Below are 22859 nucleotides of genomic sequence, written 5' to 3' on the forward strand. Positions count from 1 at the left end.
TTTCTTTTTTTTTAAGGTTTTATAATACTCCATTATATATATATATATACTGCATGTTCTTTATCCATTCTTCCATTGATGGACATTTAAGTTGTAATTTTGAAGAAATGTCTTTATAGTATGAAAAACCGTTTGAGAAGTTGAGAGGTGGTGGAATTAACCCTGTGTGTTCAAATTATATATTTTTTTAATCTCATAAAGATATCTTTACTGAGAAAGTGCCATTACATTCTGATTATGGCATTAAGAATATATACTTTTATTTTCATATTAGTCCTGTTACTACAGCTATAATTCAAAGAGGAACTCTGAGAAAAGGCTGCATTCTGGTTGCTGGAAAGAGTTGGGCAAAAGTACGCTTAATGTTTGATGAAAATGACAAAGCAATCAATGAGGCCTGTCCCAGCATGCCAGTGGGAATTATAGGCTGGAGAGTCCTCCCTTCTGCAGGAGATGAAATTCTTGAAGTAGAATCTGAGGTATATCAAGCTTAATTCCTATACAGTAGATATGATACAATGATTTAAAATATCAATCTATAATGTTATACCAAATAAGTAATAAATAATTCAGTACTATAATGGGCTGTGAAGGGGCCAGTGATGTCATTTTATAGTTTGGCTGTAAAATGTTGCTTTTAAAATTTGAGATAAGATTTTTAAATAATTTCAAATTTACACAAAGCCTCCATATTAAAGTTTTGTAAGTTTCTTAAAACTTTAAAATTAGTGGTTTCATATATGAGCTAGGCTAATTTCATAGTGGAGGAAGAAAACAGCAGTTACTGGTTTCTATTTAGTTAAATAATTCCCTTTTTTTTTTAACCCCTATAAAGGCAAGGGCACGTGAAGTTGTTCACTGGAGGAAGTATGAGCAAGAACAGGAGAAAAATAAAGAGGATCTGGAATTAATAGAAGAAAAGCGAAAGGAACACCAAGAAGCACATCGGAAAGCCCGCGAGAAGTATGGCACTTTGCACTGGAAGGAGAGGTCATTTATAAAGTACAAAATAAAAAAACAGCAGCAACCCTTAAAGCCAAAAGAAAAAGCAGGAGGAGATTCAAATGTACTTCCAATAATTATTAAAGGTGACTTTTAAAAGATTTTACTTTACAATTCATTTTAAGTATTTCGTCATTCTCACAATTAATTTGGGCCATTAAATTTAAGCCAAAATGATTTCAGTATTTTGGGGGGGAATTTTTAAAAATTGAGATATACTTGACATGTAACATTATATTAGTTTCATAATAATTCAGTATTTGCATATATGGTGAAATCACCATAATAAGTCTAGTTAACATCTGTCACCATCTTTAGTTATAAAATTTTTTTTTCTTGTGATGAGCACGTTTAATATCTGCTCTCTTAGTAACTTTCAAATATGCAATGCAGTGTTATTAACTATAGTCACCATGCTGCATATTATATTCCCATGACATATTTATTTTATAACTGGAAGTTTGTACCTTTTGACCCTCTTCACCCTTTTTGCCCACCCCCTCACTGGGGGAGATTTCCTTAGCAAACATTTATCTAGTGGATTTTCTTGTAAATATACATTTGGTTCTTTATACTTTATTCAGTTAAGTAGATATTTATAATGCTAAACCTAAATAAAAGTGGATTTTGTGGTAAATGCTATTCCTATTATTGCTTTAAGTAGATTATTATCATTTTTGTGTCTGTTAATTTATAACTCCTAACACCAATAATTTTAAACTTTTGCTGCATTTAGGTGATGTTGACGGTTCCGTTGAGGCCATTTTGAACATTATGGATACCTATGATGCTTCACATGAGTGTGAACTAGAGTTAGTACATTTTGGTGTGGGTGATATTAGTGAAAATGATGTTAACCTTGCTGAAACATTTCACGGTGAGGATTCCATTTCCTGTTTGTTTAACTGTGTTCCCTAGAGCATACTCTGAACCATTTGCTTCTGTCTTTTGTTGCTGGGACAGTCACACCTGACATTTTACCCCTATCGGTATCCACCTTCCTGTTGCAGTTCAGTCTCAGCTAGTGGTTGAGGGCAAACAGGATGTGCAGTATTGCAGCCACAACTCCACTGTGGCTGTCATTGTTGTACTGAAACTTTGGGGAACTATTTCAAGCCCCAGTAGTATTTCTTGAATGTACCATTACTGCCTCGTCACCCCTTCCAGTTCCCCACCAAACCCAGGCTTGGTTCTCTCTCTCTCTCTTTCATTTAGACTTTTTGAATGTTCCTTAATCTGCAATCATCCTACTCAGTACTTTCCTTCATCTTTTACTTTTGGTTGCCTATTTTTGTTTACTTATAATTTTACAAATTATAGTTTTCTTAAATCAAAAGCTCTTTTTAGCTTTATATGCCTTGAAGACAAGGGGACTGTTTATGAGTCAAACTTACAATACGCAGAAAGGGGACTCATGACTGCATAACTGTTGCTTTAACTAGGTTTAACATCTAGGCAAAGCACCAGTGTTACTGAGTGATTAATGAATCATTTAGGAAGGGGGTACCTCATGACCTAACTTGATTAGAATTAGATGTTACCTCTACTACTGAAAAGATGTTTTCAATAATGTTGGTTATTTCAAAGTATTTTATGGGCACTGACTTTTCTATAAATGTAGATAGTATGATGCATTGAATGATTGCTTAATGATAATAAGACTTTCAAGGTGGTTCTCTTTTTCTCCTGATTAAAACATTTGCATAAATTTTTTTTTACACCCCCAAGGTATTTGCAGTTAAATACATTATTTGTTCTGTGGTAAAATGGTCAGTTCCATGGAACTTCTTTCATTTCTTAAATAACTCTTGAACTTGACCAATTAAGTAACTACAGTTGACACTTGAACAACACGGGTTTGAACTGCGGGTCCACTTATACGTGGATGTTTTCAATAGTAAATATTACAGTACTACAAGATCCAAGGTTGGTTAACTCCTCGGATGTGGAGGAACCGCATTTATATGAAGGGCCAATCATAAATTATGCTCGGATTTTCAACTACACAGAAGATTGGTGCCCCTAACCACCTGTGTTGCTCAAGGGTCATCTGTATTTATTGAACATCTTTTGGCCAGCTGGATACCTAAGAGCAAACAACAAAAGTTGTAGACTATAAGATTATAATTAATAATGGAATTGTTATTAAAATGATGTAATATTTCAGTTCTAATCATTTTTTTCTTATTTCTCTGGTATGAAAGCTTCGTTTAGTATATTGCCTTGCACATTATGTTCATTTAAAATAATGTTTCTTGGGGCTTCCCTTGTGGCGCAGTGGTTGAGAGGCCGCCTGCTAATGCAGGGAACACGGGTTTGTGCCCCAGTCCGGGAAGATCCCACATGCCGCGGAGCGGCTAGGCCCGTGAGCCATGGCTGCTGAGCCTGCGCGTCCGGAGCCTGTGCTCCGCAACGGGAGAGGCCACAACAGTGAGAGGCCCGCGTACCGCAAAAATTAAATAAATAAATAAATTAAAAAAAATAATGTTTCTTAAATGATTGGATTTAAAAATCATAAAGAAATCTTCCTTGTTTAATAAGCCATAATAGAATTTATAAAATCTTTTCATTAATTAAAAAATTAACTAGTTTTCATGAGAAAAAATTATAGAATTTACCTCTCCTGCTCACTTTTAATTAAATAGAAGCAAAAAATTTAGATTTGAGTTTTTGCTTTAAAGACAAACTGTTTAATGCAATATTTGTGCTACTTTATTGTATTTATGCTTGCCAGGTGTTATATACGGCTTCAATGTGAATGCAGGCAATGTTATTCAGCAGTTGGCTGCAAAAAAAGGAGTAGAAATTAAACTTCACAAAATCATTTACCGTCTTATTGAAGATTTGCAGGAGCAACTGAGCAGTAGATTGCCCTGCATTGTGGAAGAGCACACAATAGGTGAGTGTTCACTGAATGTTTAAACATTCGTATCTAACCTGCTGTAAATAACACTTGAAAGCAAAGTTTAAGGGCAATGTATTTTGCTGTTTAAATATGTTCACTGTTCCAACACATATCCTGTGTTCTAGAAAAAAATGACTACTATAGATAAAGGTTCAGTGTAACTTCGTATGAATTATAAACACCTGCCCTCTGCAAGGTGTTGTGCTTTTGGCTGTGAGGATGCAAAGGCAAATAAGGCAGTAAGAACTTGCCCTCTATTTAGACATAAACCACTTATTGTAATACAGAGTAGACTGGGATGGGAGGCATAAACATTATTAACAGTGTTGTGGAAGGAGCCATTGATTTTGTCCAGCAGCTGGCAGAGAAATCCACCATGAGAAGAAAATTTACTTTACATTAAAATATTAAACATTTAAAAATATTTTTTTCTAACATATCGCTTGGCCAGTTTAACAGCTAAATTTATTTCAGATGGACCGAATCAGTTTATCTGTTCTTTTTCCTCCCCACATCCAGATATTTTTGGTTAACTTTTAATTTTGATGATAGTTTTATATTTCCAAAAAAATTACCGGAAAAGTATAAGCAACTACCTCCCAGTTCACCAGTTGTGTTTACATTTTGCCCCATTTGCTTTAGTCCTCCCCTTTCACACACACACACTTTTTTTTTTCTGGGCCATTTGATAGTAAATTTGAGATATTGTGTTCATTTGCCCCTAAATATTTGCATTTCCTAAACACAAGGATGTTCTCATATAGAACTGCAGAACATGTATCAAACTCAGGAAATTGAACATTAATACTCTTATCTAAGTCACAGTCCATGTTCCAGTTTTGTTCATTGTCCCTATATAATATACTTTATAAATATATATTTTTCCCTCAGTCCAGGATCACAGATTAGGTTCTTCAGTCTTTTTTGACCTTGACATTTTTGAAGTGTATATAGGCCAGTGATTTTGTTGAATGTACTTTAATTTGGATGTCTGTTTCCTCATGATGAGACTCAGTATTTGCATTTTTGGTCCACAGTACAGATTTATTTTAGGCTTTTCTGACCTACTAAACATGATCACACAGAGATTTGTATGTTCTTGTGCTAAGAGCAATTTGGAAAACTGAGTCATATGAGGGTTTCCAGGAGTAAGTGAGCACCAAATAACACTAACCCTAGAAAACTGGTACATTATAGTGTGATACCGTGTCATTATTGGAATGTTTTAAATTTCAGTCAGTAAAACAAAATTAAACTGACTTACAGAATTAGTACTCTTAAGTCTATATAAATTACCCATGGTGAGATTAAAAATAAATCAGGCAACAACGGATGGTCCATTCAAGAAAATATATTGAGAGACAACTGAAAATTAGGTTTTCATGGAGCAGAAAGGAATTATACTAATCTTATCAACTGATACCATCTTCTATTGCATTTTATGCATCCAAAAAAGTGAACATTTCATTTTTTTTTCATTCTTTTGGTAAGCACATGTAGTTTTGTTGATTTTCTTTTCCAAGAATACCCAAGGATTTTCATGTTTTTATTGGGCAGGAAAATAAAGTTGGTTGAGTCAGAGAAAATTAGGACTTCCTTGCACGAGTTTGTAATTTTTCTCACACCTTTAACTGTTACTCTGCCGAATGTCAGAAATTATGTATTTCTCAGAATTTTTGTTTTCTGTATACTTAACATTCTCTTCTTCCTAAAGGTGAGGCTTCTATACTAGCTACCTTCTCTATAACAGAAGGGAAGAAAAAAGTTCCTGTGGCCGGCTGCAGAGTCCAAAAGGGACAGTTAGAAAAGCAAAAAAAATTTAAATTAATACGTAATGGACATGTTATTTGGAAGGGTAAGCAACATAAAACTGTTTCTATAATATCATATTCAGTCACCAAAACCTGATGATCCTGGGTAACTGAAATCTTTCACTCCCATAATCCTACTTCAGGCCACTTCTTGCTAACTCGTATCTGGCCTCCAGTCCTAATGACTCCCCCAGGATTGTTAGTCCCCATATCTGACTTTCTAAGCTTCTAAAAATTGGCCCCAAACTAGCTTTCCAGCCATGTCTCTCCTACACTTGGATCCACATTATATTTTCATCCTTTCTTAACAACCTTGTGCCTGCATCATCTTCATCCTGTTGTAACTCATTCTCAAGTCCGAGTATAACCCCCATCCCCTGTAAAGTGTTAACCGTTGAAAAGGGAGACAGTACTTTTCGCTACAAATCACATCTTGTTTATAGCAAACTTCATTTTTCTTTGGTTTCCCTGGTATTTCGTCCCATCTTTTAACATGACAGGACTGTAAAATCTGTAAGAATTTCAGTGTAATTTTAACACCAGACTACAACTGCACTTGTTGGGTACTTATTTGTTGCGTTATATGAACCGTGTTTTTTTTTTTTTTAAGGCTCATTAATCTCACTGAAACACCATAAAGATGATATTTCAGTCATCAAAACTGGAATGGATTGTGGTCTTAGTTTGGATGAAGAAAAGATAGAATTTAAAGTGGGAGATGATATTGTCTGTTATGAAGAAAAAGAAGTTCTAGCGAAGACTTCTTGGGATCCAGGATTTTAAAATTATGTTAAAGATGTAAATGATTAAATGTTTTGCTTTATTACAGAGCAACTAGTTTTGTCTTACTAAAGGTAATAATTCACCACTCACTACTGGTCAGAAAGTTCTACCAAACATTAACAGGTGTAACTGTCAAAATGCTATAGAATTAGGAAACCTTATTTAAGGACGTGTCCAACTAGAAATCCTGGAATAGGGAAAGAATATAGCTAAAGGGAATTGTTAATTATTGGTTTATCAGTGAATCTAATAATCAGTTTAATAAACTTCAAGTGCTTACTTTAGTTCATTGATATCAAGAAGCAGGCCTCCCTGAACTGTGCTCCATAGATAAAATATGGTACCAGTCAAATACTGTGAAACCATTATTTTTCAGTGTCAGCAGTACCAATGAGCAAACCTCAGAACTTAAATTCCAAAGAGGAGTTCACACTCAACATTAAAGGACTTTGGGTGAATTTTTTAAAAATAGATCTTTATTGGAGTATAATTGCTTCACAATACTGTGTTAGTTTCTATTGTAAAACAAAGTGAATCAGCCATATGCAGATGAATTTTTTTTTTGCGGTTCACAGGCCTCTCCCGTTTAGCACAGGCTCCAGACGCTTAGGCTCAGTGGCCATGGCTTATGGGCCCAGCTACCTCACGGCACGCAGGATCCTCCCGGACCGGGGCACGAACCCGTGGTCCCCTGCATCAGCAGGCAGACTCTCAACCACTGAGCCACCAGGGAAGCCCTCAGATGAAATTTTTAACTGGTAACTTCTTAAGACAGCTCTGCCACCTTTAAACTTCCTTTGTAGGAAAGAAGTGTCAATACATTGTAGCTTCTTTTTAGGCAAGGTTATAATACCAATTCACACAAACCAATGTTTCTCAATCTAGGGGTGGGGGAGGTTCCTCTCCCACTCCCAGGGGTCACTTGGCAATGTCTGGATACTTTTGGTTGTGGAGAGAGGGGTAGTGTGCTACTGGCAGCAAGTGGGTATAGACCAGGGATGCTGTTCATCACCCTATGATACACAGGAAAGTCTCTACAACCAAGAATTATTAGTCAAAAATGTCAGTGCTGCTGAGGTACAAAGAAACTGGCCTGTATCTAGACAGCTGGTATCAAATACAACATAATTCTGCCAAGTACAGGTTACCTAAGAAAATAGTGCGATTAATTTGATGCTTAAAACCCACTTTTAAAATCACTGGAATAAAACTCAACATTTATACGTTAGTTCATGTCTTTTATTAACCAATATACAATCACTTGTCTTCTGGTTTGTTGAAACAATAGGTCAGACAACATTTGCCACAATAATGTCTGTCAAAGTGGCTGGCCATAAAAACTCCAGCACCACATTCATCTGAAGGGCACTCCCGACGAAGGCGACTGATTTTGCCATTCTCATCCACCTAAAAAGCATAAAACTTGCTGTTAATATAATCTTACAACATACTGTGAAGTCTAGCTTAAATGACTCAAAATATTTAACCTTTTACTCACACAACAGTGATATTTCTTAGTACTTATAAACCGAAGCACCCCAAATTCTCACCAATAATTACTACAACAAAAAAGTTCAGAGTTTTTAAAGCCCAGCCTTGTAAGAGGTGGACAGAGTAAAGACCTGAACCCAGATCTGACCTCAAAATCTGAAACTTAGTTTGGAATAAAGTAGCTAGAGGTAAACCCCATTATATAGAGCTTACTCAAATACCAAACAGGAAAAAACCCCAAACTTGTATATTAAAGAGTTTGAAACCAGAGATAAATTATTATATTTAATAATTTGGCTCACCTTATAGTATTTCAGGACAGCCAGCTTAACCTTCTTTCTCTTATGCTTGTTCTTCTTGGGAGTGGTGTAAGACTTCTTCTTCCTTTTCTTAGCACCACCACGAAGTCTCAACACAAGATGAAGAGTGGACTCCTGTTATTGAACAGAGAACAAAACAGCTTTTAAAAATGGTTAAATTAATGCTAGTGCTCCGTGGAGAATGGACAACCAGCATCATGAACATTCTAACTGGATATGACAGGAAGTACACCAACAGATAGGGGAGTCTTAGAAGAAAAGAGTTATCTGATTCCTATATAAACTCTTAATTCATAACCCAAGGAACATATTAAATTATACCATGGGATGCAATACGCAAAATCCAAAATGTAGAAGACTATAGCAGCACTTCTCAAATGTTGGTGCAGAAATCACCTGGGAATCTACTGCTAATCTAATGCTATTCTCCCCACTTTTTGAGTATTAGTCAAAATTTCCAAATTAAGATACAAACATTCATACTTAAGGGACTTCCCTGCTGGCGCAGTGGTTAAGTATCTGCCTGCCAATGCAGGGGACACAGGTTCAAGCCCTGGTCCAGGAAGATCCCACACGCCGCGGAGCAACTAAGCCCATAGCCAAAACTACTGAGCCTGTGCTCTAGAGCCCGCAAGCCACAACTACTGAAGCCTGTGTGCCTAGAGCCCGTGCTCCGCAACAAAAGAAGCCACCACAATGGGAAGCCCTCGTGCAATAACAAAGACCCAACGCAGGCAAAAATAAAAAAATAAATTATACTTAAAGGGCTGCTTTCCTCCAAACAGACCTTTTGAATGTTGTAGTCAGACAAAGTACGTCCATCTTCCAGTTGCTTGCCAGCAAAGATCAGTCTTTGCTGGTCAGGAGGAATTCCTAATGGGAAACAAGTTGAACAAATTAAGAGACTGCAAAACAAGCATATCAGCATTATCTGCTCAAGATTTATAATCCTGAATCAAATAAATGGTACTAACATCCATCAGTGAGTTATTACTACAGGGAAAGTATAATTGTAAATGTTTAAACGGTTATCTCATTTAATCCTAATACATGTCAACCACTTTACAGATGAGCATACATGTGTAAATTAACTAGCACGTCCAAAATCACACATGTGAAAGGTACTACAGCTTGGCTCCACGTTGATAAACATCTGTCTACTGTGTTATTCCAAAAGCATTTTTGTCAATCTGACCTCTTCCCACCCCACAAAGGGCAGGTATGTCTAGCACCTGACAGAGCCTCTACAGATTAGTTTTTCTGAATCAGAAAATATTAACTTGCCTTCCTTGTCCTGGATCTTGGCCTTTACGTTTTCTATTGTATCCGAGGGTTCGACCTAGGCGTTTTGAAGTGCAAACGTATAGGTAACACAATCAGGAACTAGAATAATCGCTCCATTCAGTTGGAAGGTCATCCGGGAGCCGAGCCGGTGGGGGCTGAAGCCTACCTAGTAGAGCCGCTGGCTCACGCAGCTGGAGACAGGCTCCCCGGCGCGCACGCTCGCTCCCTCCCTCAGCCCCGGGCGGCGGCGGCCGGGCCACACGTCCTCGCGCCCACCTGCGGGGAGCGCCACCCTCCCACCTCGCGACCCCGGCAGCGGCTACCTGGCGGGAACCACCAGAGGCGACAGACCCGGACTTTAGGCATCGGAAACCTACCCTAATTCCCAGCCCAGCAAAACAATCCTCCCTTTACGGCCAAATTTTAGAACCCAAGCTCGGAAACGTATTCTAAGCCGGAAAACAGCGTGCATGCCGAAACCCGCCTCAGACCACCCCCTCCTTCAGGCCGCGGCTTCTCCCACCGCCTGGCCCGTACCTCAAGAGTGATAGTCTTCCCCGTCAGAGTCTTCACGAAAATCTGCATATTGGCGGCGGTGCCACCTGAGGATGAGAGAAAGGAGGAAACGTGTGAGGTTGGGGACAGAGGAGGCGCGATGTCAGGCCGCGGGCCGGAGAACAGCCAAGAGCACATACTCACCGCAGATGGCGGATCCGAAAAGAAGGATATCGCGCAGGCCTACGGGCTTTCCCGGGGCCCCCGCGGAGGCCCCGCCTCCTAGGCGGCCACGCCAAATGCCTGAGCGCTGTCTCAGCGGCTGTCCAGCCACGTGCCAGGCCAGGTCGTGACCTCATTTCTCCTCCCGGTAGCCTGGCTTATTTCTCACTTTAACTTTCAGAACGCTCTTGAAATAGCAGATTTAAGCAACTTTAAAATGTCTTTAAAAGAATTTTCCACCGTAGTTGACGTGGCTAAGAGGATCTTTAAAGGGGGGGTGGGGTTGAGGGGGCCTCATGAGGAAAACGGAGGAAATGGAAGTGTCTTCTGGGAATTGTAGTTTCCCGCTGCTTTCTTTTCTTTAGGACTACTCGTCCCAAGATGCAGTTCCACAGCCCCGGGCTCCCTAGTTACTAACACCTACCCCTGGCGTCGGGGTTTGGAGGAGGGGTTAAGGTGAGGGAGCGAGGATGAAGCGCAGTAATGGTTTCGGGGAAGGTGGAAACGGGTCGGAAGTGACGGAGGGAAGGTTAAGAGGCTGGGGAAGAGTGGGGGACCGAAAGTGTCATCACCCAGTGAGGGGCGGATGATCCATGATCTACCACCAGACGCTCCCCTGGGCCTTCAAGGGAAGGGCACACCTGTGGCCAACTCCAGGCAAGCTGAAAAATAGGTGGTACCCTCAAAACCTCTTGTCCGTCCTTGTCTCGCCCTGTAGTCCCTCCCCGCTTTCAACCCCGGAGGTTCTCCTGGTTTAAGGAAGGTTCTGTCTTATATGTCACTATGCAGTGTGAAACGGTTTAATGTGTTGAAAATCTCAGGAGTTTTCAAATGAGGCCACATGGGAAGGAAACCCGCGGAAAGGCTTATTTATTGTAGAATTTCCAAGTTTGGAGTTGGGAGTTGTGGTGAAAGTCCTAAGAGGAAGTTTTTGGAGTATGGGTAGGGGGCTGTCCTGGCAAGGCAGGCGAGTTAACTCCCTTCCCCTGGCCTTAGGCCGCGGCGCAACCACAGAATCCTGTGCGTGCACCTTCCTAATGTCTTCTCTCTTTATCTCTCTGTGACCTCCTCTCTGCCTGCATCTCCATCCCCAAATTCAGGCTCCTTAATTTTCTCTGTCCCCAGTCTTTTTCTAACCCACCCTCACTTTTGCCTCCAATATATTATAAAAAGTAAAAATGATTATGTCATTAATGCTACTTCACCTTCAAGATAAAATCCGAATTCCTTAGTGTGATAGTCAGCCTCTGCCTTCCTTACAGCCTTGTCTGCCAAACCCATTACTCACTTATCATTGAGCTAATTGAAGTTCCTTACAAGCTCTTTCATGCTTTGGCACTTGTGAAGAATCCATTTCTTCTCTGTGGAACGCACTCATACCATATTCTGCCGGCTAATCTCCACCTTTACAAAAAAACTCCTCGAAAGAGTTGTCTATACTCATTGTCTCTAATTCTTTTCCTTCCATTGACTGAACCCACTCCTATCAGGCTTCTGTCTCCACCATTCCAGTGGAATAGCTCTTGTAGTTACTAGTCACCTCCGTGTTGCTAAATTCAATGGCCATCATTTAATCTTATTTGACCTGTCAGCAGCATTTGACACAGTTGATCATTTCTTTCTTCTTTGAAACACTTTCTTCACCTGACTTCCATCTCTCTTCACCTGACTTCCATCTCTCTTCACCTGACTTCCATCTCTCTTCTTCCATCTCCCTGGATGCTCTTTTCCAGGGTGTTTTGTTGCTTCCTCCGTATCTACCAGACCTCTAAACTTTGGAGTGCCCCCAATGCCCAGTCCTTGGACCTCTGCTTTGTTTACATTTCCCAGATCATTTTCCATTCTGTCTCATAACTTAACTGTCATTTACATGCATATAACTTATAAACTTATTTTCTTACTCAGACTCACCTGAACTTCAACATGTCTAATAGGGAGGCCCAAACTCCTGATCTTATGAAATTGGTATTCCCATCTCATAAATGGCAATTCCATCTTTTCAGTCGCTGAGGCCAAAAACTTTATGGTCATCCTTGACTGTTCTCTCATACGCACGTCGAATCCCTCAGCAAATCTTGGTTTTACTTTGAATGTATATGCAGAACACTTCTCACCATCTCTGCTACCACTCTGACTCAAGCCACCGTTATCTTTTGTCTGGACTATTGTCGTAGCCTCCCAGTAGTTCTTCTGGCTTTGACTCTTATCTTCACAGAGCAGCAAGAGCAATTCTTTGAAAATGGAAGTCAGCTGTCGTTCTTCTTCCCACAGCTCTCCAATGGCTTTCATCTCTCTCTGAGTTGAGCCTAAGTTCCTATAGGTAAGGCTGTCACTCCCACACTGGAATGACTGGAGGCCACAATTCAGCCCATTGCTCCTCTTGCCAAGTCTGCCCAGAGAAAGGAGCATCTTTTTCTAACCTGCACAAAGGTGCCCCATGGGCCGGGAGTCCTCCTACCTTCAAGGCCCTATATTCTACATGATCTGGCAGCTACCTCTCTGACCTCATCTTTCTTCTCTCCTTTTCTCATTCTCTTCTAGTCTTCCTGGTCTTCTTGCTGGCAGATATGCTATCCTGCCTTGAGGCCTTTGGACTTGCATCTCTCTGCCTCAACCACTCTCCTCCCAGGAATCTACATTACCTGCTTTTTTCAGGTTTCTGAAATGTCAGCTTATCAGTGAGGGCTATTCTCTTTCCTGATTTAATGCCTTATGTAAAATGGCATCCTCCCACCTTTCTTACTCTCTATACCCCTTTCCTTGTTTTATTTTTCCCCGTACAACTTACCCCCATCTGTTATACTGTTATTTACTTGTGTGTCTTCTGTCTCATTACTTGAATGTAACCTCTGGGAAGTTAGGGACTTTGTTTTGTTTAGTACTATATCTCTAGTGCCTAGAATAGTGGCAGACACGCAGTAGGTGCCCCCCCAATATTTATTGAATAAATAAATACAGCACAGATTAAGCATTGTCCTGGATGTTGTTTCATGAGATGTTTTCCCTAGTATTTCCCTGCCCTCTCCCACAGACTAGTGAGGTGCCCCTCTGGACTTTTGTAGCCCGTTGTGCCCACTGGTCACACTGCCTTCTCTGCTCTGTGGCAGAGGTTCATTTAACTAGAATCAGTACTTGTCTGGGAACCCTTGTGACTTGTTTCCTCTGTATCCCTAAGTGTCTAATTTGAATGAGTGAGTGTAAGGTAATCTGAGTTGGTCTGTGTAACTCAGTGGCATTTTGTAGATGCTGAGGAACAATCACTTTAGCTGTGTTCTTATTTGAGGGCACAAGTCATGTCTTCTGAGCAGACCAGGTTATTGCTCAATGTTTACTGATTAATAATCAACTTTCTTTTTTGGGGGTGGGTGGGTGGTGCATGTGCTCTGCTAGAAACTGTATTATGCACTGGAATGCATATGGGTGGGGAAGGAAGATGGGGAATGAGAACATTTTCATTCCTGATCTTATCAAATTTAGAGCCTACTGAGAGATAGAGAATATAACCAGAATTCTGAGTGATAATATCATGATAGAGGAAGTGCATGTTACGTGGGAGAACATAGCAGTGGCACTTGATCAAATTTAAGGGAATCCAGGGCAGCTTTCCTGGAGCTGTATAGGCTGAGATCTGAAAAATAAATCGAAGCCAAGTAAATGAGAGTGGAAGTACTGTGTGTATCTTATGGAGGAGGAAAGTGATGAGGATGCGGGAAGGGAATGCAGGGATGGGGAGAGAATTACGCAAGACCCTCAGGTAAAAGAGCAAGTTTATAGGAGTGGATGGGGGTTATGAGGCGGACAGGGGCATGAAAAGACTAGATTTGGTCAGAGAAAAAGTCCCTGGTTCCTATAGGGCATTCATAGACTAAGGAAAGGAACTTGGATTTTATCCTAAGGGTAATAGGAAGCCACTGGTGTTCAGATGTGACCACCCATTCCCCAGTGATCAAACCCATTCCTTCCTCCTTTGACTTTTATCTTTTACTATCTGAAATTACATTTTTTTTTTTTTTCCATCTGCACTGCTCGGCTTGCAAAATCTTAGTTCCCCGACCTGGGATTGAACTGGGTCCACGGCAATGAAAGCGCTGAGCCCTAACCACTGGACCCCCAGGGAATTCCTGGAAATTACATTATTTATAGTTTGTCTCCCTTAATAGATTGTAAGCTCCAAGGAGCCAGGGACTTTATCTTATTCATAACTGTATTATGCACTGGAGTGCATATGAGTGGGGAAGGATAATGGGGAATGCTGAATCTCTAGCTATAAAACAATGCCTGGCACTTAATAGACACTCAGTAAATATTGGTTGAATGAATGAATAAAGAAATTGATTTCTTATTTGGGAAAACTGTTGATCCATTTATGGATTATTGCTTTGTTGGAACTACTTTATGTTCACTTATAAATTGTTTTCTCATTATCCAGTTCATCAATATAAAGATAAATTAGGTCTTTTAAACTTTGAAATTATTTTGGTGTCTCCTTCCTCCAATATATGGCCTATGGGCAGTGTTTATTGGTCATATATGTTATTTTAGATAACTAGGTATCAGTTATATTGCCAAAACACGGTGAAATTGACTTAGGCATTTATTCATCACAGCATTATTTATAGTAGTGAAAATATCTGACAGGTGGGGAATGGTTAAGTAAGTTATTGTGTATCATACCATGAAGTACTATGCAATCATTAGAAGTCATGTTTTTGAAAACTATAATTTTAACAACATGGAAAACTCCTTTTAATATTAAGTGAAAATAATAGGATACAAAACTGAGTATATAGCGTGTGATCCTAGTTTTTATAATTATAAGCATTAGAAGGAAATACACCATATTAAGTAGTCATTATTTTTTGGTGGTGGGATTCTGGATGATTTTTGGTTTTTCATTAATTTTCCAAATTTGGTTTATATTTTCCAAATTTTATACCATTGAGTATAAACTTCTGTGATGGGAATGAGGGGAGTTAAAATGTTCTAACTTGTCACACGTTTTTAAGCAAATCATGGGTTCTGTTTAATGTTGATGTGAATAGATCTCAGGAGCCAACTTTTGTATCCAACTCTAGTAGGGTAATGATTCTTTACTAACAGAGCAGTGAAATATAGCTGCTTGAAAACCTCACTCAGAAAGGTACTGTTTGTTATCTTTGACATCACTGATGTACAGATTTTAGCAGAAGTCCTGACTTCTTACTTTTCAGTTAGTATGTTCATAGTAAAAATAAGAATTATAATAAAATTCATCATAAAAATAAATTCATGAATTATTTATAGCTGTGTGTTGTTATATGTTATATGTTGTGTTATATGTGTTATATATATATGTGTTATATGTTGTGTGTTGGATAACTGTGACTGGGCCAGGTAGGTACATGCGTAGAGAAATATTTGACCTTGTTTGCTTCATCAGGAGGCCTCCAATCTAGTTTTCCCACATGAAACATAAAGAAAATGCTAATAAACCTTCTGTTAGAAAGTGTTGGGTTAAAGAAACCATTCAATCATATGATACATATACTTGTTTAGTAATAAATGAGTTCTTTATTGACTGGTATTCTATCCCAGAGGTATAGTATAGCACATGGTAGTAGAATGATCAGACCTTTTAATTCATAGGTTGAAATATTTATTTCAGAGATCCATGAGACTTTTTTTTTCTGAAACAAATAGACGTTTTATTTAGATCAATATTTGACTTAATTTATTTTAAGCTTTAGATTAATTGATGGTCTTTTTCTTTCAGGCTTATCAAAGTTTTGGCTTTGTTGCAAAAGCAAGTCAAGACTTTACTCTGGTGAACAGGTGTGCAGACTGTGACGTATGTCCGTCCAAGAAATAAATAAACATGCAGTTCTCCCTCCTATCATTAGTAGAAGTGACAAGGAATTTTTGGAAGGAATGCAGAGATACATAATTACAGAAACTGAAAGAGTGGGCTGTAATGAGGAAGGACCTGCTGATGAATATTACATCATATACCGAAACGTTTTTGATAAGGTATCATAATGCTTTAAGACAACAGAGTTTTTATGTAGTAGAAATGGTCTATCTTGACAACTAATATTCCTGCCTTAGTAACATCACTGCTTGTTTGACTACATTCCATTTGTCAGTTTTGAGAAGTTCATCCAATTTGTCAGAAAGGGATGAATGGGGAAAATGCAATGCTGGATTTATATTACTAGACAGTTAATGAGTGTTTCAGTTATTGTAGCTTAAGTGCAGGCTATCAGTTTTTGAATAACAACCTAGCTGTGCCCTCTAATATCATTTTGACCTTCCATCTCAAATCATTATCTGATTTGTTAGGAATTGGGCTGTAAGCATGAACCTGGCAGTCCTTTGTCGTTTTGGGTTGGTTTGTGGTATAATTAAAGTCTTCGTTTAGATTTGATCTAGCATATTAAATTGAGACTCCTTGTAGATTAGAGGTCTAGATAGGCATGGTAAACAAGAGGTTTAACTGCACTGAATGTTGGAAATATGGAGGTCAGAAAATACTGCGGCTTTATGTAACATTTGATTTTGCTTTTCAAGGTTTTAAAATACCTGCTTTTCCTTAAAAACAATTGCAATATGGCCACCGATCCTCATTTTTTTATCTCACTTTTTTTTTTTTACCCACGTAAGATGCCCTGACAGTAAAATCAGTGAAGTCAGCACTCTTTCCTCCTTACCTAGAAGAAATTACTTATGTGAAGACTTCTGTAAACTATTGGTCTCTGAGTAAAACAGCCATAGGCAAAATAGGAACTCAGTGTTTTGTTTAAATTTTAAACATTACACACAGAGTCTTATTTCTCCTCTAAATAAAAATATAGTGCCTCACTCTAAGGAAAAGTGAACACAAAGTAGTGATATATGCCTACAAGTGGAATTAAGAAAATTGATTCATATCCATAAAAGTATAAAACGGAAAAAAAGAATCTTTTCTTCCTTTTAAGTCATCTGGAAAATCTGTCTTTTGGAACTGGTACACTGGCAGGTTAGCTTCATTTTATAAGTTGTTATGATCAATGAAATTGTTTTGGTGTTTTAGTCATTAAGAAATATATTAGGTGAATGTTTAAAGGTAGTGAGGTGGTGTATTGAATAGGTTTTATAAATATCAAGAATCATGCTGAGACTCTACTTGTGTGAAATCAGCAAAGGAAAGTTACCATAATTGTAACATACTTATCTTTGCGTGTCCAAATGCTAACACTTGTCAGAAGTTTTCTTACATGAAGAGCTCTCTGCTTTAAATTAGTATAGTTATAGTGAAGTCATTTTGGAGGAGCTTTGGTAAATTTAATTCTTAGAGAAAAGACATGGGATTAAATAAAAGATAATTTCTGTATCTTTAGTCCTTTTCTCCCTACCCCCTAGGATTTCCATTTGGACTGTTTGTACATTGTACAGTTATAAATTGTACATTTGTACGTTGTGAAGTATCCTATTCTTTAGGACTGAGAGGGGATCTGAAATAAAAATCATTTGGTACTTAGAGAAACTTTTATTCTAGCTTCTCAATAAGATAATCTGCCTTTCCATTTTCATGTTATTCCCAAACATTTGATTGTTAATAAACTATTAATGCCTGCCGTCTCTAATCTTCCTTCTCTCTTGGAAGGATCTGATTGGGCAAAAGATGAAAGTGTCAGCTTGCATCTCTGAGTACTTAGAACCAGAGAACAAATACCAAATTCTGTTTAAAATCAAAGATAGAGGATTTGGCCTAGAGAACCATGCCTAAATCAAAGCAAGGAGGACCTGAGGCTGTGTAACAAGAGTTGAGGGTACGTTGCAGGGAGAGCCAAGGACTTAGTAAGCAAAGGACTTAGTAAGCAAAGAAAACAAAAACTAGAAAGAGTGAGCTTCAACAGATATGGGTGAATTATGGAGGTAATTGGACTCCAGAAAGTGACTGGCCTTTTGCATCCTGGTAGCGTGTTGTACAAATAGTGTATATTCGTGTGTAGGTGTTGAGGTGGAATGGATACCATTCCTCTTCTCCTTCAGATCCTTGTACCTGGTAAGGATGGCTCTGTTTTTTTTTTGGGGGGGGGGTGGTTAATGGAAACCTTAATACCAGAGTCTGAAACTTGAATCCCTAGAGGCCAGGAAGGTCATATAAAAGAGTTAAGTGGACTGCCTTTAACAGAGTAAGGAATCATGGGGACTGTGGTAAAATGAAAAACCAATCCAATCTAAAGCTCCAGCTGATTACTGCCATTAAGGAATGGTGGTTCCACGTTGGTAGATTTTTCAGTTTTCAAGAGAAGCTGAAAATTTGGGTTTTGGGTGAAATTTCCTAAATTTTAAAATATTTTGTGGACCAAGCAAATCTGTTCTACCTCTGGCATATAAGTTTTCCTCCTTTACTTTAATGCATTTTCTGTGCATTCTTAAAGATTCCTATGGTTGTTCTGAAGTCTGTTTCTTCTAGCAAACCCATATGGGAGCTGATCATGATGTTACTACAAGTCTGTTTTCTATCCATTAACATATTTGAGTTGTCTTGAATTGTTGCAGGACATCATAGACAGTTGTGGAGTGGAGAGTGGCCAGGAACTGTGGGGTATTTAATTTGGAAGACCACAGATTAATGACCTCTATTTTATTGAAAGTTGCTGGGTGGCAGTCCTTTGGGTGGATAGGTAGTATGGTCATGTCAAAAAGATGACCAGTATCTCCCATTCAGATATCCTTTCCTGGTGCTTGGCATTGATCAATTATCTCCTTATACCACTTTTTTTTTTTTTTTTTTTTTGGCTGCATGGCTTGCAGGATCTCAGTTCCTCTACCAGGGATTGAACCCAGACCACGGCAGTGAAAGCGTCAAATCCTAACCACTAGACCACCAGGGAACTCCCCTCCTTATACCATTTCTTGATAGACCAGATGTCTTCCTGGATAATTTTTTCTAGGTATTTTCTAGCCAACAGTGTGATATACCAGAGACTAGAGATGTAGTAAGGGTAGAAAGTGTAATTGTATCTTTTGGAGAAAACTGTGGATTGATCACATCTATTCTTTATAAGCCTCGACACCTTCTGAAATCCTTGTGAGCAGAATTTGGCAACCATAAATTATTTTAAACTTTTTTTGTTTTTTAACTTCTTTAAAGTGCTCCTTAGTTATTATTGTTTTTTTTTGTATGGGTAATGCCTACACAAGATTAACCAGGATAAAAAAAAAAGAAAGTAAAAGAACCAATAAGAAGAATATACAGTGGAAAGTCTGGTCCTTCTCATCTTAGACCCTACTTCCCTTTCCTTCTCTGTAGGTTTCTATTTTCTTCTATTATCAATCCAAAGATATTATGTAGGTTTCCTTCTCTGTAGGTTTCTATTCTCTTCCATTATCGTTCCAGAGATATTATGTGCTTAAACACCATTGTAAACCATGAATGTAAGGTATGAAGGGTTTTCTCCAGTTGCACTTGACATCTTGGGATTAGAAGTGCAGTTTGGAATTGAGAGTATTGATCAGCTAGTAGGAGCAGATGGGTTAGAAAAACAGGGAAGTGAAGGGAGTCCAGGATTTTAAGGTCTGAATGAAGTCAGAGACTAGATAGACTTGGAGGTAATGAGGGACGATATGTAATAGTATTTAAGAGATCCAGAATTGGGATAATTAGATCTGGTATTGGTTTTATCTGACCTCTTATAATGTATGTGTTAATTCCTAGTAGAGCAAAAAACATGTTTTTTTTTTCTCTCTCATATTTAAGCTCACAGGATTATAATGATTCACAAAGAGCATATATTCAGTAACAATTAACTGTCTTTAATAGCCAGTGGTGTTTGCATATGAATGCAAGCTCAAATTTGTAAAATTTTAGATTTCTAATTGCCTATCATGTTCCATTAAAAAAATCTGTAATCTATATTTGCAAGTCTTTTGATCTATAGTCTTCTAGAAAAATCATATTTTAGGTAATAGAGTATGTTACTGCATACAAATCCATTCTTACTTCAATCAAAAAAGAATACGATGCCTTTATTGAGACAATAAAGAAAAGCCAAAGAACTGCATTTTATCTTCATGGAAAACTTAAAGTTTTGGCAGGAGAGCCCACAGCATTGGTATATCATAGGAAAAGAATAACTCAACTTCAAGCAAAGTAAGTATATTAGTAAGTAGCCCGAAAGGTGATAATTGTTACTCGGTTATATTAACTAGCCATTGTAACTATAACCAGTGGTTCTTAGTCTTTTTCAACTTCAATTTTATTTTAAAGCCATGTTTTTATGTTACCCTTCCTATTGAAATTACTATGTTTTTACTTGACAAATAATACTAATTCTGTTTGAGAATTTTATAATATCTCTTAGGATAATTGGAGGCACATTGCAGTTTCATAAAATGAGGGATACAGATAATTGCTCCAGGTGATTTCTTGCAGGAAGGTTTAATAGTACAATTTCATGATTACCGTCTGAAATAGAGCACTTAATGCTCTGATGCACAAAGGTAAATAACCTACTGGGAGAGGATAAAATGCTCACTCTTTTTAAGTAGTCTCAGATTTTCAGTGTTCCATTTGGTAATTGATGGGTAAATTATTCTTATAGATAATTTCAAGTCAACCTGGAAAATTATGTAAAATTTGACCTCCACTTCTGGTAATGTGACTTGCTAGATGTTGGGATAGATCTTCCTATTGGGGCAATATGCTACATAAGATGGTAAAAAATTTTTTTTCCAAAAGTAACAGGAAGCTGACAGGGTAGTGACAGAAACATTAGGGCAAAATCATAACAGAAGACAAAAGATAGAGAAGCACTAAAGCTTCTTTGACCCTGAAAACATTTATTAAAACTAGTGACCAGGGCTTCCCTGGTGGCACAGTGGTTGAGAGTCCGCCTGCCGACGCAGGGGACACGGGTTCGTGCCCCGATCCAGGAAGATCCCACATGCCGTGGAGCAGCTGGGCCTGTGAGCCATGGCTGCTGAGCCTGCACATCCGGAGCCTGTGCTCCGCAACGGGAGAGGCCACAACAGTGAGAGGCCCGCATACCTCAAAAACAAAACAAAACAAAAACTAGTGACCATAAGCTTTAGTTTTTAGTCTGTGGCACAGGGGTACAAAAGATAGAGCCCAGGATCTATCTGCCCAAGGGGTGTAGTCTACTGGGAAATCCTCCCCATATAAAGCTGGGATGATGAAGGGCTACACCCTTGAAGAGTGAACAAGAGGTAAACTGTTCCACCTTTGAGGACTGCATGGAAAATTGCTTTCTGCTTAGCAGACTGCTAACAGATCCAGGGCTTATTTGGGGGGTGATGAAATGTTCTGGAACTAGAAATGGTAGTATTTGCACAACTCTTTGAATATGCTAAAATTCACTGAATTGTATACTTTACAAGGGTGAATTTTAAGGTATACAAACTATATTTCCATAAAGCTATTATAAAAAAAACATGGAGGACAGAGTGAGAAAGTTATATTATTATGTCTAATCACAACTCAAAGAGAAGAGAATATGAGACAGAGACAATATTTGAAGAGAACATGGCTGAGAATTTTCTAGAACTGGTGAAAGATATCAATTCACAGATTCTGGAAGACCAAAGAATCCCATTGTAAGTAATAAGAAATACTCAACTAGATTTACTGTAGTGAAATTGTGAAAGATAAAGAGATCATAAAAGTAGCTGTGGATAGGAGCAATGACTGGATACCTTCTCATCCAAGTTGTAGCATGTATTGGAACTTAATTCCTTTTTATGGCTGAATAATATTCCATTGTTTGTATGTACCATATTTCATCTACTTATCAGTCGATGGGTACTTGAGTTTTTTCCACCTTTGGCTATTGTGACTTGTGCCACCACGAACATTCGTGTACAAGTATCTGTTTGAGTCCCTGCTTTCAATTTTTTCGAAAGTCTGTTTACTTTTAACACGTCTTTCTTCCTAAAGCATAACTATTTGGATGAAAGCCAAGGATATTTTATTTCCACAGTCCCTCTTTCATAAATACTGCAAGCTGCTACTCTGAGCCATCTGTAGTTACCAAGAACTCTATATAGTAATCAGACTTGGGTAGCGGTTATCTACTGACAAACTTGTTTTTAATTTGCCAAAAATCCTGTAACATTTATGTAGCTAACTGATTTTAATCTATTATTTCCTCCCTGGGCCAAAATATTGGTGATAAACTAGGAAGTAAATTTCAAATAATGCTTAAAAGAAGTTTTTATTTACTTCTTGGTCTTTAAAACCTCCATTTCTGGATGAACTCAGTTTTATCTCAAAATGCTATCATTCCTCTAGCTCTAGAATCAAAATTAATAGAGTAGGCTGAATAATGGTCCCCAAAGAAATAGGTCCTAATCCTGGAAATGTTACTTTATTTGGAAAAAGGGTCTTTGCAAATATGATTACATTAAGGATCTTGGATTATCCAGGTGGGTCCGAAATACCATCAAAAGTGTCCTTATACAGAGAGAGGTAGAGGGAGCATTGACACAGACACAAGGGTTGAGAAAAGCAGCATGACCTCGGGGGCAGCGATTGAAGTGATGCAGCCATAGAAGGCCGGCAGC

The 22859-nt window shown here is 38.4% G+C and overlaps 3 protein-coding genes across 14 annotated transcripts in view; 2 read left to right on the forward strand and 1 right to left on the reverse strand.

Annotated features, from left to right (window-relative positions):
* The window catches only part of MTIF2 (mitochondrial translational initiation factor 2), a 41045-nt gene extending 34504 nt beyond the window's left edge, over nucleotides 1-6541 (forward strand). For all 10 annotated transcript variants that reach the window (XM_067007581.1, XM_067007580.1, XM_067007584.1 and 7 more), the window contains 6 exons: nucleotides 275-479; nucleotides 836-1088; nucleotides 1739-1879; nucleotides 3737-3901; nucleotides 5622-5762; nucleotides 6329-6541. In XM_067007581.1, coding sequence (XP_066863682.1) covers nucleotides 275-479; nucleotides 836-1088; nucleotides 1739-1879; nucleotides 3737-3901; nucleotides 5622-5762; nucleotides 6329-6501 — 1078 coding nt within the window. In that variant the 3' untranslated portion in view covers nucleotides 6502-6541. The remainder of the gene's footprint in view (nucleotides 1-274; nucleotides 480-835; nucleotides 1089-1738; nucleotides 1880-3736; nucleotides 3902-5621; nucleotides 5763-6328) is intronic.
* A 1177-nt stretch (nucleotides 6542-7718) lies between these two features.
* Nucleotides 7719-22859, reverse strand: part of RPS27A (ribosomal protein S27a) — a 394104-nt gene continuing 378963 nt past the window's right edge. For 2 of the 3 annotated variants that reach the window (XM_067007590.1, XM_067007589.1), the window contains exons 2-6: nucleotides 10134-10199; nucleotides 9597-9651; nucleotides 9100-9185; nucleotides 8295-8426; nucleotides 7719-7908 (exon numbers count right to left, since the gene is read on the reverse strand). In XM_067007590.1, coding sequence (XP_066863691.1) covers nucleotides 7759-7908; nucleotides 8295-8426; nucleotides 9100-9185; nucleotides 9597-9651; nucleotides 10134-10181 — 471 coding nt within the window. In that variant the 5' untranslated portion in view covers nucleotides 10182-10199 and the 3' untranslated portion in view covers nucleotides 7719-7758. Of the gene's footprint in view, nucleotides 7909-8294; nucleotides 8427-9099; nucleotides 9186-9596; nucleotides 9652-10133; nucleotides 10200-10295; nucleotides 10355-22859 lie in introns of those variants that run through there. The other variant, XM_059078959.2, reaches the window with a different exon arrangement.
* CLHC1 (clathrin heavy chain linker domain containing 1) overlaps nucleotides 16128-22859 on the forward strand; it is a 31586-nt gene continuing 24854 nt past the window's right edge. The window contains exons 1-2 of the mRNA XM_059078946.2: nucleotides 16128-16319; nucleotides 20243-20430. Coding sequence (XP_058934929.1) covers nucleotides 16143-16319; nucleotides 20243-20430 — 365 coding nt within the window. The 5' untranslated portion in view covers nucleotides 16128-16142. The remainder of the gene's footprint in view (nucleotides 16320-20242; nucleotides 20431-22859) is intronic.

Source organism: Kogia breviceps, chromosome 11 (genome assembly GCF_026419965.1).
Source record: "Kogia breviceps isolate mKogBre1 chromosome 11, mKogBre1 haplotype 1, whole genome shotgun sequence".
NCBI classification, from domain to species: domain Eukaryota; kingdom Metazoa; phylum Chordata; class Mammalia; order Artiodactyla; family Physeteridae; genus Kogia; species Kogia breviceps.